This window comes from Dendropsophus ebraccatus, chromosome 3, assembly GCF_027789765.1.
Source record: "Dendropsophus ebraccatus isolate aDenEbr1 chromosome 3, aDenEbr1.pat, whole genome shotgun sequence".
Classification (NCBI taxonomy): domain Eukaryota; kingdom Metazoa; phylum Chordata; class Amphibia; order Anura; family Hylidae; genus Dendropsophus; species Dendropsophus ebraccatus.
In genome coordinates, this window is record NC_091456.1 from 196,389,962 (window position 1) to 196,406,916 (window position 16,955).

General features: G+C 44.9%; 1 protein-coding gene and 1 long non-coding RNA gene across 3 annotated transcripts; both read left to right on the forward strand.

Annotated features, from left to right (window-relative positions):
• The first annotated feature begins 7,485 nt into the window (after positions 1–7,485).
• On the forward strand, positions 7,486–13,666 carry LOC138786879 (uncharacterized). Of its 2 annotated transcripts, none has more exons than XR_011362231.1 (3): positions 7,486–7,546; positions 12,040–12,172; positions 13,287–13,666. It is a non-coding gene; the product is annotated as an uncharacterized lncRNA (long non-coding RNA). The 2 variants fall into 2 exon arrangements; XR_011362232.1 differs by lacking the exon at positions 7,486–7,546 and adding an exon at positions 7,700–7,798.
• Positions 13,667–13,760: 94 nt separating this feature from the next.
• On the forward strand, positions 13,761–15,446 carry LOC138786813 (oocyte zinc finger protein XlCOF22-like). Its single transcript, XM_069963877.1, has 3 exons — positions 13,761–13,826; positions 13,911–14,019; positions 14,136–15,446. The coding sequence occupies exons 2-3, from the start codon at positions 13,914–13,916 to the stop codon at positions 14,834–14,836; spliced, it is 807 nt and encodes a 268-aa protein (XP_069819978.1). The 5' UTR covers positions 13,761–13,826; positions 13,911–13,913; the 3' UTR covers positions 14,837–15,446.
• The last annotated feature ends 1,509 nt before the right edge of the window (positions 15,447–16,955 follow it).

Genomic DNA, 16,955 nt, shown 5'->3' on the forward strand with positions numbered 1-16,955 from the left:
AGAGTAGCAGTGCTGGCTTGGTTGCGTGCTGAGAAGAGTAGAAAGAGTTCAGAGAAGTGGAAAGAGTAGATCATGAGAGTCCCAACCCAATGTAGTACTGTGCTCTGACGGAACTGTAGAAGAATACTTGAAAGAAGAAGAATAGTTGTGCCCGTGTTTCGACCTTTGTCGCTATACCACCTTTTGCCCTGCAGTGTCGAGTCACCCGTCCTATCAGGGTGACGCAAGCCCCAGTGTTTGTTACCTGAGTTGAGCAAGGTGTCTAAAGTTATATGGTTTCACCTGCGTGAGATAGAGTACGTAGGCTCTTAGCTGCTTTGCTCTATTGGATCAGTTCCTCTGTCTAGGATACTGTCCTGCACTGTGTTTAAGATGTTTACGGCATGGGTCTTAGAAGTGTTGCTTTAAGAAAGAAAGTCCACAATGCTTTCCATTAGCATCTGTACACTACAGCTGGTCTGTCTCAGACAGGGAACCTGGCAGAGCCAAGTCCCTGGCTAACTCAGCAGGGAGGCCTAATCTGTGTGAGAAAAAGATGAGAACTAAAGGGGAGACTTATCAAAGGGTGTAAAATGTAGACAGGTGCAAACTGGCCACAGCAGCCAATCATGGCTAAACATCCAGCTCTGGTGAAAGGAAAGAGGAGCTGTGATTGGTTGCTGTGGGCAGTTTGCACCTGTCTAAATTTTACACCCTAAGTGTGGGTCTACACTTCCTCTCCTCATGTGAAAACTTCCTACAGGGTGTGTAACAGCTCCTGTGAGTGGTGGAGAAGAGAGTGCAAGAAAAAAGGATAGAGATAGGTTGAAGAGAAGAGCAGCTCTCATTCTTATCTTTATTTATTTATTTATTTCAATAATAACATCAATATAAAAATTCCAAATTCCTTTCCTACCTCCCCAAAAACCCCTCCCCCCTCCCTCTCCCCCCCCCCCCCCCGAGCAAATGTCATTATAATACATAGATTCAATACAGTATTCAACACAAATATATCGTCAGTACTTCCTCCTTATTTCCTAACTAACTGGGACTTTCTTTTCATAACTTCCATATAACCTGCCACACTCGGAGTATTAGGAGATATCCAATTCTTACCACTTGCAGTCTTACTATAAAGAGTAGTTTATTTAATCTCATTCTATCTTTTTTCCTTTTTACTTGGCAATCCTCCCCCAGCAGCACTAGACCTGGTGTAAAGGGTTTCTCAAGTTGGACGTCTCTTACTATTTCCTCTATCACCGCACTCCAATAATCCCTTATTCTTGGACAATCCCACATTAAGTGCAACCAATCTCCCGGACTTCCTTTTGCATCTTACACATTTCGGGAAATCTCTCTTTTTTATTTTGGCTAGAAAGGAGGGGGTATAGCATAATCTTGCAATATTGCACTGTATCATTTGGTGGTTACTATTTACGGAGACTAATTTAATATTTTGCATTATTCTAGGCCATTCTTCCTCCGAGAATTTCCCCAGATCACTTTCCCATTTATCCCGGCTCTTTATTGGCATATCTTTATATACATAATCTCTCATCTTAGAGTAAATTCTTGATAGCCCCTTTTTTCCTATTTTCCATTACCAGTAAACTTAATACTTCTGGGGATTCTTGCACCAAGAATAGAGCCTTCTCTTTTGATGACATATATGGATATCGTAGTCTCCCATTACTCAAGCCAACTTGTACCTTTTAAGCTATATTTTCTTTGCAAATCTAACCAGGTTCTAAGTTTCCCCTCTACGAAGGCGTCTTGTATTCTTTCTATACCCCCCTTTCTCAGTTCTTGTACATTCTTAATTTTATAGATTTCTTCCAAATTAGAATTATCCCACAGCGGAGTTTTATTTATTGACCCTGTTAATTTATATATCTTCCTTAAAGATTTCCAACATTTTGTCCACATTCGGACTGTGGGGAAACAATCCCAATCCCTATTCTCTAGCTGTCCCGATTCCAAACTCTAAATTATCTCTCTCCTGTTCCCCTTTCCTCTCTTTAAAGGGAACCTGTCACCCCCCGTACCGGGGTGACAGGCTCCCGACCCCCCGTTAGAGACCCCTATACTTACCTGATCCCGCCGGGTCCCGCTTCTGGATTCGGTCGGGTCCCGGAGATCTCAGCCGCTGCAGCCCGATGCACGCGCTGAGAGATGAGTCCAACACCCATAGAGAATGACAGGAGAGTCCAGCGCTCCGTCATTCTCTATGAGCGTTGGACTCATCCCCAATTAATTTTGAGCCCATAGTGTGTCATCATTTCCATTATTTTATTTACAGATTTTTCCGGATTTTCTACGAATAGCAGCATATCATCGGCAAATAGGCTTATTTTGTCTTCCTTCCCATTCACTCCAAATCCCCTTATTTCCTGGTCTTCCCTTACCATAGCGGCAAGGGGTATCATTGCCAAGATAAATAACATCGGTGACACTGGACACCCCTGCCTGGTCCCCCTTTCTAGAGTAAATCTCCCCGATGTAAGTCCATTTACAGAAACAACTGCCGGCGGGTCCGTATATAGCAGCCTGATCATCTCCACATATTTTTCCCCCAGGCCCATTTTCTTAAGAAACCCCCAAAGGAACTCCCACTCTACCCTGTCAAAGGCCTTCTCGGCATCCAGGGACAGGATAGAGTGGGAGCCTCCACTAGTGCCAACATGCATATTGTGGAATAACCTGCCAATACTCTCTTTTATCTGACATCCGGAGGCAAATCCCTTCTGGTCAGGGTGCACCAGGTCTTTCAGGACCACTTTTAATCTATTGGCCAATACCCCTGCAAATAACTTAACGTCTACATTAAACAGGGACATTGGCCGATAGGAATCTACTTTATTAACATCTTTCCCCTCTTTATGTATAACTACAATTCTGGCTTCCCTCATGGACTCTGGTAATCTTCCTTCTTCTAGAGATGACATCACCACCCTATGTAATGCTGGTATGAACTGCTCTCCAAAGGTGGCTAAGTTTGGATTCCTCTCCCTCCAGATGTCATATAAACCGTTTTCACTACAAAACTTGGCTAAGGGCGTGATCTTTCCCTTAACTTCCCTCTCCCTTCTTCTATCTCTCTCTTCATCCATTACTGAATTGAAGTCTCCCACTATAAGCCCTGGGCAATCTTTATTTTCCACAAAATCATAAATCTTGTCGAGGACTCGGAACGTAAACGGAGGGGTAATATACAGGAACGCCAGCACACATACTACCCTCTCTAATCTACCATAGAATATTATATATTCCCCTGCATTATCTATTTTATCATCAAATAATACCCAATTAATTTTCCTATGAATTAACACTGTGACTCCCCTAGCATAATTAGAAAAAAACGTATTATATTTGTGAGCTCCCATCCCTTCTCTATCCAGTGTTTCGTGTCCTCAGTAAGATGTGTTTCTAAGAGGCAAATAATTGCCGGCAAATAATTTTTACAAACAGAAAATATAGCGTGCCTCTTAACTTTACTACTCATTCCCCTTATGTTCCATGCAACCAACTTTGTCGTCATTCCGAGTCCTCACCTAAACCAGACATAAAAGAAGAGAAGACCAACACAACAAACAATAATAGTACAACAGGCCTTCTTACAGACCAATAATTCACCCTTTCCCATTTGCTCGGAGGACTTCTTTTGGGTCCATATGAGGCCAGATCAGTGCTGTACAAAAGACTTATCTTCAATTTCTTCTATTTTTTAGAATATTTCGCCTCGCCACAGACATCAGATTGGTTTTAGTCTAATATATCTAGTTTGCGCTCAAAATAAATCTAATAGGAATTTATGGAGCTTTTTTAGACAAGACTATCCAAACTAGATGCGACTTTTTTAATTAGATTTTTTAATTAGATCGAAAGTGCGCCAGAATTCTTTTTTTTTGCTAAATTTATTAACTGCACAATTTTTTTTTTTTTTTTTTTAAGTCGCATATATTGGCGCATCGCTACGTCTGCTCCGAACCAGGTGAATTTATTAGACTAATTTAAAAGACCATTATTTTTAAGACACATTTACTATGCTATTAGACAATTTACATAAATTTGACTAAACACATTAGATTGGAAATTCTGCCAAAACATCTTTGACAAAATCGTGTTTTTAAATTTGTTAGTAAATATCCCCCTAAGTGTCACTTCTTTGAGCAGAGAGCGCTGGCAGCGGAGGAGTACACGCTCTCCCATAGATAAGGTATGGCACACTGGATTCCGCCTGATTTACTGCCAGCATCTCCTGGCTCCTCTTCTCTCCGGATCCCCAAGTGGTCCATGGTATCGTACCTACAGGTGTCTTTGCTTCTCCTGGTCTGTGCTCAGAGCTTCCAGCTGCCACTGAAGTTCCACCCCTGTCCACTAGGGTGCATGCAGCTGCGCTCTTGGATTTAAAAGCCCAGCGTCTCTCTTTCTATTCCTCCTCCACCTGTCCTGGCTCATCGTCTCATATTTTAGGCTGTTTTGCCTATTCCATCTTGCCTGAGCATTGTGTATCTGAGTTCTTTGCTCTACCGGGTATCCTGACTACTGTTCACTGAACTTGTCAAACATTCGGGTTTTAGGCTGTTTGTCTGAACCCGAATGCTTGGCACTTGGCTCCTGGCAGCCCTAGGACTGCATCCAACTTCTCCAGCTTCCGGGAGTCAAATGCCGAGTGTTTGGGCTCGGATGAACGTTGCTGAACCCAAACATTCAGCCAGTTCACTAAACACTGATCCTGATCCCTGCCTGTTCCTATGACTATGCTTGCCTGCCAGGCCCATCTCTACTGTTTGCTTCTCCCATTGCCATCTCGGACTGTCTGACCTGTCTCCGAGTTGCCTGTCCTGATCCCCCACCTGTTTGACTACACTGCCTTATCCCTGGTACTATGTTCTCTCCTGTTGATGACCCGACCTGCTGACTATGTATTTACCAGCTGCTACCCACATCGGGACTATGTATATGGAGTGACCTTGTGTCCTCTAGCCACAGAAGTCCAGGTTCCACATCCTGGAGCAGGATAGAGGTTGAAGACTCGAGCGAGCATGGCCCAATATCGGTCCACACCTGCTGCCATCACAAATGATCGGCCTTGAGCATGCTTGAGTTGCGCTCCTCTCTAATAGGAACGTTTCTGCTCCTTAGAGAAAACCTTTTTTTTTTTTTTTAAATCAGCTGATTTCAGAAAGTTATATCAATTGTTATTTACTTCTATTTAAAAATCTCCAGTCTTCCAGTACTCATCAGCTGCTGTATGTCCTGCAGGAAGTGGTGTATTCTCTCCAGTCTGACACAGTGCTCTCTGCTGCCACCTCTGTCCATGTCAGGAACTGTCCAGAGCAGCAGCAAATCCCCATAGAAAACCTCTCCTGCTCTGGACAGTTCCTGACATGGACAGAGGGGGCGGAAGAGAGCGCTGTGTCAGACTGGAGAGAATACACCACTTCCTGTGGTAAGGATGGATCTCTTTTTGTCCACCTTGTTTTCCAAGTGACTATCCCTGTCCAAATTAAGTAAACTGAGCGCTAGCGACAAGGACATGATCCCTGGTAAAAAGACGGTATAACCACCTCACTCAGACGAGTTAGGAGTGCATGAAATATATAAAGATTTAGATAACTGTCTGCACACATACAGCTCAGCTACATGTACATTACACACACATACAGCTCAGCTACATGTACATTACACACACATACAGCTCAGCTACATGTACATTACACACATACAGCTCAGCTACATGTACATTACACACATACAGCTCAGCTACATGTACATTACACATATACAGCTCAGCTACATGTACATTACACACATACAGCTCAGCTACATGTACATTACACATATACAGCTCAGCTACATGTATATTACACACATACAGCTCAGCTACATGTACATTACACACATATACAGCTCAGCTACATGTACATTACACATATACAGCTCAGCTACATGTACATTACACATATACAGCTCAGCTACATGTACATTACACATATATAGCTCAGCTACATGTACATTACACATATACAGCTCAGCTACATGTACATTACATACATATACAGCTCAGCTACATGTACATTACACACATATACAGCTCAGCTACATGTACATTACACACATACAGCTCAGCTACATGTACATTACACATATATACAGCTCAGCTACATGTACATTACACACATATACAGCTCAGCTACATGTACATTACACACAGGGCTCTGCTACATGTACATTACACATATACAGCTCAGCTACATGTACATTACACACATACAGCTCAGCTACATGTACATTACACATATACAGCTCAGCTACATGTACATTACACACATACAGCTCAGCTACATGTACATTACACATATACAGCTCAGCTACATGTACATTACACATATACAGCTCAGCTACATGTACATTACACACATATACAGCTCAGCTACATGTACATTACACACATACAGCTCAGCTACATGTACATTACACACACACATACAGCTCAGCTACATGTACATTACACACATACAGCTCAGCTACATGTACATTACACATATACAGCTCAGCTACATGTACATTACACATATACAGCTCAGCTACATGTACATTACACACATATACAACTCAGCTACATGTACATTACACACATACAGCTCAGCTACATGTACATTACACACATATACAGCTCAGCTACATGTACATTACACACATATACAGCTCAGCTACATGTACATTACACACATACAGCTCAGCTACATGTACATTACACACATACAGCTCAGCTACATGTACATTACACACATATACAGCTCAGCTACATGTACATTACACACATACAGCTCAGCTACATGTACATTACACACATACAGCTCAGCTACATGTACATTACACATATACAGCTCAGCTACATGTACATTACACACATACAGCTCAGCTACATGTACATTACACACATATACAGCTCAGCTACATGTACATTACACATATACAGCTCAGCTACATGTACATTACACATATACAGCTCAGCTACATGTACATTACACACATACAGCTCAGCTACATGTACATTACACATATACAGCTCAGCTACATGTACATTACACACATACAGCTCAGCTACATGTACATTACACATATATACAGCTCAGCTACATGTACATTACACACATACAGCTCAGCTACATGTACATTACACACAGGGCTCTGCTGCAGGCATATATAACACACATACAGCTCAGCTACATGTACATTACACACAGGGCTCTGCTGCAGGCATATATAACACACACATACACAGCTCTGCTCCACACACATCACACACACACAGCTCTGCTCCACACACATCACACACACACAGCTCTGCTCCACACACATCACACACACACAGCTCTGCTGCATACACATCACTTCAGCTCATCCAGCACAGCAGAGTCCTGCATACACTGAGCAGCAGCCCCTGATCATGTGACTCCTTGACTCCTCCCCTCCTCCTCCTCTTCTTCCTCCATGTGACTTATCAGATGATTGTGACATCATCGCAGGTCCTGTAACAAGCTGGCAGCCACAGCTGGAGGTAAGTCTGTGTATATTAATAGATATGGGAAGATTTAGATAACCGTCTTTGTTGCCCATAGCGACCAATCAGAGCTCAGCTTTAATTTCTCGTTGTGTGTGTGAAAACTGAAAGCTGCGCTGTGATTGGTCGCTACGGGCAACAAAGACCTCTAGTAAATCCCTGGTGATCCTGCAGCTGCCGGTGTATATTATACGGGTTGGATCACTGACGTGCAGCCGTGACTGATGGACGGACGGGGTACTGCGATGTGTAAGGGCTTGTGTGTGTGAAATGCGTCGGTGTCATATTGAGGCACCTTATACCGCGATGATGTCATATAACGTGTGATGTAATAGTCAGCCGGAGCTGGGGGACCTTGTCCCGGATACGTCCCAGCCCGATGGACCCTGACGCCTCCGGGGAGCGTCCAGGAAGGGAGCGGTCAGACTTCCTTTGTTTAGTCTGTCAGGATTCCTGGAGATTTATGATGGCGGCTTTGTACTCCGTGGTTGTAGGTCGCTGGTTCAGGATGAGCTCGGTTTTTGCTCAGGTAGCCACGCTGATGATATCTCCTCCATATGCTGTTATCTCATACAGACGGGTTACCTCGCTGGGGCTGGACTACTGCACCACATGGACCAGCGTGCCCAGAACCTCCTCCTGCACACCCCGGTCACATGACCGCAGGTTTTTTTTATAATTTTTGCTTACAGAGGTATGTGTCAAAAAGTTATATAGATTTTTAATTTACTTTTTAAAAAAAATTTTTAGTCTTCCACTACTTATCATCTGCTGTATGTCCTGCGGGAAGTGATGTATTCTCTGACACAGTGCTCTCTGCTGCCACCTCTGTCCATGTCAGGAACTGTCCAGAGCAGCAGCAAATCCCCATAGAAAACCTCTCCTGCTCTGGACAGAGGTGGCAGCAGAGAGCACTGTGAGCACAGCACTTCCTGCAGGACATACAGCAGCTGATGAGTACTGGAAGACTGGAGATTTTTAAATAGAAGTAAATTACAAATTTATATAACTTTCTGAAAAGAGTCGATCTGAAAAAAATAATAATAATTAAAATAAGATGGAGTACCCCTTTAAAGGGGCATTTCCATCTGAGCTTGTTATCCACTATCCATAGGGAGTCTGACCCCCGGACCCTCACTGATGCCGTAAACAGGCCATACTGTAACCTCTGGTGCTTTATACTGGAGGCAGGATGGAGCCGGGTCATGGGGTAAACTTTAAGGATGGGTGACATAGGGCAGTGACCTCTGAACCTCTCACCATGACAGATCACCTTCCTCTATGTCCATCACTTGTGGCTACTGGTATTTTTATATTTAAGGTGGTTTCCTGGTGATGTCAGCTTTAGAGATGAGGAAATCGTGCTTCCTTTACATGTGTACAAAGCAGCACGGTTGGCTTTTGAATCCCGATGTCTGGGCGCTCTGTGGAGAAGGTGAAGACAGCGATTCAAAAGCCAAGTGTGCTGCTTTGTCCAAATCTTAAGGAAGCACACTTCGCTCTTCTCTAGTTAGCATACATTTCACATGACCACAGCTGCCTGGGATTGTCTACGTCAGTGGTCGGGAACTTGTTTGGCTGAAAGCCATGAAAGCCATTTATTTTGAAATATAATTCCGTGAGAGCCATACAATATGTTTAAAACTAAATGGAAGTAAATGTCTGCACTTTATGTAAGACCAACACTTTTAAAGAAGTTCGGCGAACATTTTTATTAAAGTATTTTATTGCCCCACAAAAGTTATACAAATCACCAATATACACTTATTACAGGAAATGCACATAAAGTATTTTTTCCCTGCACTTACTACTGCATCAAGGCTTCACTTCCTGGATAACATGGTGATGTCACTTCCTGGATAACATGGTGATGTCACTTCCTGGATAACATGGTCATGTCACTTCCTGGATAACATGGTGATGTCACTTCCTGGATAACATGGTGATGTCACTTCCTGGATAACATGGTGATGTCACTTCCTGGATAGCATGGCGACGTCACTTCCTGGATAACATGGTGATGTCACTTACTGGATAACATGGTGATGTCCTTCCTGGATAACATGGTGATGTCACTTCCTGGATAACAGGGTCATGTCACTTCCTGGATAACATGGTGGTGTCACTTCCTGGATAACAGGGTGATGTCACTTCCTGGATAACATGCTGATGTCACAACCCGACTCCCAGAGCTGTGCGGGCTGTGGCTGCTGTAGAGGATGATGGCAGAGGAACACTGAGCAACCCTCTGCCATCATCCTCTCCAGCAGCCACAGCCCGCACAGCTCTGGGAGTCGGGTCATGACATGACCATGTTATCCAGGAAGTGACATCACCATGTTATCCAGGAAGTGACATCACCATGTTATCCAGGAAGTGACATGACCATGTTATCCAGGAAGGACATCACCATGTTATCCAAGAAGGACATCACCATGTTATCCAGTAAGTGACATCACCATGTTATCCAGGAAGTGACGTCACCATGTTATCCAGGAAGTGACATGACCATGTTATCCAGGAAGTGACATGACCATGTTATCCAGGAAGTGACATGACCATGTTATCCAGGAAGTGACATGATCATGTTATCCAGGAAGTGACGTCACCATGTTATCCAGGAAGTGACATCACCACGTTATCCAGGAAGTGACATCACCACGTTATCCAGGAAGTGAAGCCTTGATGCAGTAGTAAGTGCAGGGAAAAAAGCACCAAATCACTGAATTCTGGTGCTGCATGGTAGTCTGGTTGATACGTGGTGAGGTTAGACTTCATGCAGGCATTGAGACTTCCATTCATTAAACATGATGGTAGGTTGGTATTAATGTTCTTTAGATGTGAGAAAGATGGCTATCATGCAGAGGTAGAGCCAAACACAATCAGCCGGTCCACGGGTTGAAGTTTTTTCATTTCTTGCCAATTCTGCTTGCTGTCCTGCTAGTCTTTACAAATCTTCATTCAGTGACTTCAACTTATTCACCCACATGTCTGAGGCCTTCAGGTCAGCAGCTGATGGAGACACCAGGGATGTAACTCAGGTCGGCACTTGTCCACTGCACACTCATGTGGACGGGTGATGAACTTAAAAAGACGAGTGTGCTCACAAAATCCTCCAAAGCGCACTTTGAATAGCTGCAGGAGACTAGATGTGAAGCTTTTTAGCTTCTGAAGATCAAGATGTTGAGCAGGGTTATTTGCTGTGCATGAATATTAAAACTTTCAAAGTGTAGTAAACAATCTGCTTCATTGTCGGCCAGGAAGAGTTTAGCGTGTTTTCTAATGCAAACCTTGCTTGTTGAAGGGATAAAACTGTCTTTCCAGCGCCTTGCATTTTCACATTGAGCTGGTTTGGACGTTCAGTTATGTCCACGAGATTGTAGAACTTCAAGAGCCACTCAGTAGATAACTATAGATAGTAGTATTCTATAGTATAGTATAGTATTCTGTAGTATACTATAGATAGATAGTATTCTCAAGGTTTTTCCTTTCAAGAAAAGTCTGGATTTCGCTGGTACACGACTGAGCACCTTTCCTCTTGATAACCTACACACATTGCTGTACAGACCAGGATAATTAAACCCAACTTTATCCAACAATGTTTTAAACTGGCAATTATTTAAAGGAGAAGTCTGGCCAGACCCATTTTTTTTAGTAAGTGCTGGGAAGGGGTAGGATAAAAGAAATAAAGTGCTCTTACCTCCAGGGCTAGCCGAATTCCAGTCACCTTGCTGGGTGTAAACACGGAGTTCCTGCTGACTAGCCTGCAATCTGCACGGTAGCTCTTGACATGCTTTCTTCTCGCTGTCCCCCGCAGGATATTTCGATGCAAATGTAATATGGCGTGTGTCAAAGTGCTGCTTTATTTTTGACCGTTTCATCGATGCAATTTTATCATTGCATATTAGACACACTGCAGCACCTGCTCTCTCCACAAAGGTGAATGCCTCCATTCCTGCTTAAAAGCCATCTTCTTCGATAAAAAGGTTTCACAATTAGCTAACTGACGACGTCCGTTACACTAAGTTACGCATTGATGTTGTCCCTGGAGCTGTGATTGGCTCCAGCCCAGAGAACCATTTCTTCCATTTACAATTAATCTCTTCAGAACTTGCCAGACACACATCTTAGGCTCCGACTTTTTCCAGAAATTTCCTACCCTTTTTCCCACCTTTAGGATCTAATACAGTACAGTAGTTATTCTACTGTTAGGTGTCATGCACATGAAAAGTGAGTAGGCACGTGGCTTGATGGGGAGAGAGCGGTCAGTTTTGGTGGAGTAAGGAACAGTGAGCGGGCTGAACATTACAGTGAGAAGGGCATCTCTAAAAGCTACAGAAACATTCCCTCATGCCCACCAGAATGCCGCGGCACCCCTGGCAGGTTCTCATGGCGTCCCAGTGTTCCTCATCTCCTTAGTTTGAACCATTGTTTCAGGGGTTTTACTTAATATTTTGGGTACTTTTTATATCGTTTCATTTTTCTTTTAGGTCTTTACATTACTGGATCCTCTGCTCACATCCGTCCACATAAGAGACCGACCCATTAACGATGAAAAGGAACAAGAAGGCGCAAAAGTTAATAAATCTCACCCTAGAAATACTTTACCAGCTTACTGGAGAGGTGAGGGATTCTGGGAGTGATGTCATCATGCTTCCTTTTCATCTCTCTTTCACTTTAGGTTTCCACTGTAGAGGTTCGCACCTGGTTAATGGTCTGGACCTTTTTGTCCCAGATACAGCTGTCTGGGCTGATGACGCGAGATGGCGGGGACGCCTTTGATGTTAGTTGGTGTAATGCAGACAACAGGGAGGCAAGCAAGGAGGTGGTGCAACAGGAACATCTTTACTTAAAACAGTCTGGGGTCTTATTAGACAAAGTGATTTTTTTTGTTTTTGTTCGATTAATGTTCGTAAATAAGCGGTTTTGGGAACAGCCTGAACTTGTTCACCATAACACACAGAACGATAGTCGTTACAATCGTTACTATAAAAGTCCTTCTCTGTCCAGCTGATTTCTCCTCCTTTCCAGCCCTTACCTCAACAGTGTAACTGTTACTATACTCTCCCATCTCCCTTCTGGCTGTGCCCCCCTCTCCCGTCACCTCTCCGGCTGTGCCCCCCTCTCCCGTCACCTCTCCGGCTGTGCCCCCCTCTCCCGTCACCTCTCCGGCTGTGCCCCCGTCTCCCGTCACCTCTCCGGCTGTGCCCCCCTCTCCCGTCAACCCTTAGGCTGTGCCCCCCTCTCCCGTCACCTCTCCGGCTGTGCCCCCCTCTCCGGTCAACCCTTCGGCTGTGCCCCCCTCTCCTGTCACCCCTCCGGCTGTGCCCCCCTCTCCTGTCACCCCTCCGGCTGTGCCCCCCTCTCCCGTCACCCCTCCGACTGTGCCCCCCTCTCCCGTCACCCCTCCGGCTGTGCCCTCCTCTCCTGTCACCCCTCCGGCTGTGTCCCCCTTTGCTGTCACCCCTAATAATATCCACTTACCTCCCTGGCTTCTGCACTGGCGCCTGCCTTCTGCTGCTCTGCTCCCCTCTGGTGTGCTGTTGCTTCCTGGTGATGTGACTTTGCAGACCCGTCACAGGCAAAGTCATATCTCAAGACCGGGAAACAAATGCACACCGGTGTAAGCCAGGGAGGTAAGTGGATGTTACATTTTTTTCACCCAACCCCTTCTTGGGCATTACCAAAAAAGGGGTCTTGGCAGGAATACCCCTTTAATGTGTTTTTCCATACACAGGATTACACAGTAGTAAAGCAGTCCTCTAGTGAGCGCTGTGGGGCCCCTGGGTGTGAAGCATGGGAAGAAGCCCTGAGCCCAATCCCGGGGCCCCTGATACATGAGGAAATGGATGAAGAGAAGATTCTGGAACTCACCAACAAGATGGTGGAGCTGCTGAGTGGAGAGGTGAGACTGTGGCTGCTGGGAATGCTGGGACATTATACAGTAACACCACTGGAGGGGTGGGGGGGGATGACTGTGTGATCATTGTGTGTGTCAGGTTCCTATAAGGTGTCAGGACGTGGCGGTCTATTTCTCCATGGAGGAGTGGGAGTATGTAGAAGGACACAAGGATCAGTACAAGGATGTGATGCTGGAGGATCAGCAGCCCCTCCCATCAGCAGGTAATAGACAGGACTATATACACACCTCCTCTCTGTATTATCTGGATGGAAAGAATGAATTCAGTCTCTGTATGTGTTCCCTTCAGTCAGATCCAGTAAGAGAACAGCACCAGAGAGATGTCCCCGTCCTCTTCTCCCACAGGATCAGGATCAGGTAGATGGAGATGTTCCCTATGATCTGTACATCCCACCTGACTTCTCCTCCTGTCTGATGACTTTTACAATATTTCCTTTACAGCTCATGTCCCAGGAGGAAGATGTGGACGATATGAATTCTATAGACATAATAGTAAAAGAGGAGGCCTACGAGTGGGAGGAGGAGCAGTATATAGAGGACATACCCACAGGTAACTGCCTACCTTCAGGTTTTTTGTTACATGTGTATATTTCTCCGTTAATTTAAAGGGGGAGGTTTTTTTCTTGTCTTTTCTAGTTTTTTTTATATGTGTTTTATACTTGGCAGATGACTGTACCAGGAGCTCGGAGGGACATCAGATATCTTCAGATTTTACAGCAGAGGATCCTATCACACAAGATACATATGAAGAACAATCCATGATCCCATATATTGCTTTAGACTTTCACAGCCAAGATCTGCAATTTGATCCTTTCATACATGTCCCACCTTCTGATTCTTCCTTAAGGAAGAAGCCATATTCATGTTCAGAATGTGGGAGACGTTTTACCATGAAATCAAATCTTCTCAGACATCTGAGAACCCACACACAGGAGAGGCCATTTTCATGTTTAGTATGTGGGAAATGTTGTTCTCAGAAATCAGATCTTATCAGACATCAGAGAATCCATATCGGGGAGCAGCCGTATCCAGAACGTGGGACCCATTATAGCTTTCAACCATATCTTTTTGACCATAATAGAGCTCGCAGAGGGGAGAAGCCATTTTCATGTTCAGAATGTGGGAAACGTTATAGCGTTAAATCAACTCTTGTTGAACATCAAAGAATGCACACGGGCGAGAAGCCGTTTCCATGTCCTCTATGTGGAAAATGTTTTACCCGGAAATCAAATCTCGTTGAACATCAGAAAACTCACACGGGGGAGAAGCCGTTTTCATGCGCAGTATGCGGGAAACGTTTTAATGTGAAATCAAATCTTGTTAGACATCAGAGAATCCACACGGGGGAGAGGTTGTTCTCATTTTAGGAATGTGGGAAATGTTTTACTAAGTGACTCATTCAGAGAAGTAGCCATTTTATTTGTTTTATCGATAGGTAGTAGATGGAAAAGCACATAAGCTAGAGTCAAAGTAAAGTCAGGTGTCATACGCGAGGAAGGAAAAGTCGTTTGAAGATTAATTACCGTTTATGTGGACATTCGTAGGAACATTCGTAGGATCATCTGACGAATGAGAAAATCGTCTGATCGCATCATATGTGCAGACAGTAAGATTATCATTACACAGGATGATGTCCAGCCGACATGGATGAAAAAGGGCCACACAAATGATCTTGTAATTGTTAGTGCGACCCAGCGACACAAATGATCGATCCGTGTCGATCGCGAGATCAGTCGGTCTAAAGGAGCCATGAGTGATGTGGACGATTACCAGTACATATCTGCTAGATGAAATGGAATCTAACACGCTGCTTTATTAGAGACATCTATCTTGTGGTGCATCGGGCCTCCTATGGCCTTTAGGTGTTGGAATCGGTCTGTAGTAATATCGGACCATGCAGAAAGGATCTCGTCTCTGAGTTTTTGCACATTAGTAATAGGTCCTGACTAGAGATGATCGAACATCGGGAAATGTTAGGTTCGATCAAACTCCAACCTTCTTGAACCTTTAGCATTTGATTCCTGATACCGTCCCGTTCCGTTTGGAAGGTGGAGACTGCCCGAGTACTGCCTAGAAAACGTGGATACAGCCTAGGTAATAGGCTGTATCCCTGTTTTCCAGGCGGTACTCAGGCAGTCTCCACCTTCCCCACGGAACGGGAAGGCATCGGGAATCAAATGCTGAAGGTTTGATAAGGTTTGAGTTCAATCGAACCTAACATTTCTCGATGTTCGATCATCTCTAGTCCCGACGTTGTCTTGTCCTGGTGATGTCTGTAGAATTAGGTTTCGGTAACAATGAAGGCTATGGAAACAGGAAGACCTCACTGTCACGTTGCAGGAAACGGTCCATAACCATACGACCCTTCAGTTCTTCCATTAAGTATAAGCCTATATTTTTAGTACTGTCAAAAAGCTGAATCCACTCAACTGACCAATTTCCTGGAGGAAGACCATCTGTCTGTGGCGCCTTCGGGAACCAGCTTCCTCCATGAGAGTGAATTCTGCATTCCGTCACTTTTCCCTCTGCGGTCATCGACTCTGGTGGTGGATGCGTGACGCACCCCAACATCTGTTGCACCTTTTGTCTGTTCTATGTGTTTTAGCTCTTCTGCTCCCCTCCAGTATTACGCGACTGCTACTGACCTGGCCATTCACACCTCAACCTTCTTTTTCCGATGGGTGCTGTACTTTGTCCCCAATCTGTGCCGTAACTTTCTCCGCAAGTGTCAAAGAGGGTTAGTGGTGATGCGTTCATGCTGCACTTCGGCCCACCTCACCACTACTTCCTCCTCCCAGCTTCTCTTGAATATTCATTGCGCCCGTCCTCCGGGCCTCCAGGCGACATCATCTTTAGCTGCACATGCGCCGTTGATTGTAAAGGCCACGCGCCCTCGCCAGTTCGCGCATGCGCCCTGGTTCTGTGCATTGTGCGCGCTCCTGCGGCCTGATTCGTGCATGCGCTGTAGTGCGTTGGAGCGGCACTGAGCGAAGTAATTGAGGGCATAGGCTTTGGCCCTCAGTGTGCCTGCGGCACTCCGACGCACTATGGCGCATGCGCAGCTAAAAATTACGTTGCCAGGAGACCCGGAAGACAGATGCAATGAATATTCAAGAGTAGCTGGGAGGAGGAAGTAGTGGTTTGGCAGGCCGAAGTGCAGCACGAACGCATCACCACTCTCCCACTTTCACACTTGCGGCACAGCACAGATTGGGGACAAAGTACAGCACCCATCAGAAAAAGAACGGTATCTCACGCACCTTCATCACACAGTCAGCACCTTAGAACCAGAACAGGTGCTGACAGATTCCCTTTAAGCATGCTCGAGTTGCACTCATCTCTATTCATCACTTGTGCGTGGGTTAAGATGGTCATCTCTTGTTTTCCTCCAAAGTCCCGCCTGTTCCCCTCAGACAGTAGTAGCGCTGTAAAGTATTACCGTATCTGCTATTATAGCCCGTCCTGAGTTGTGGGCTTGGCCATGTT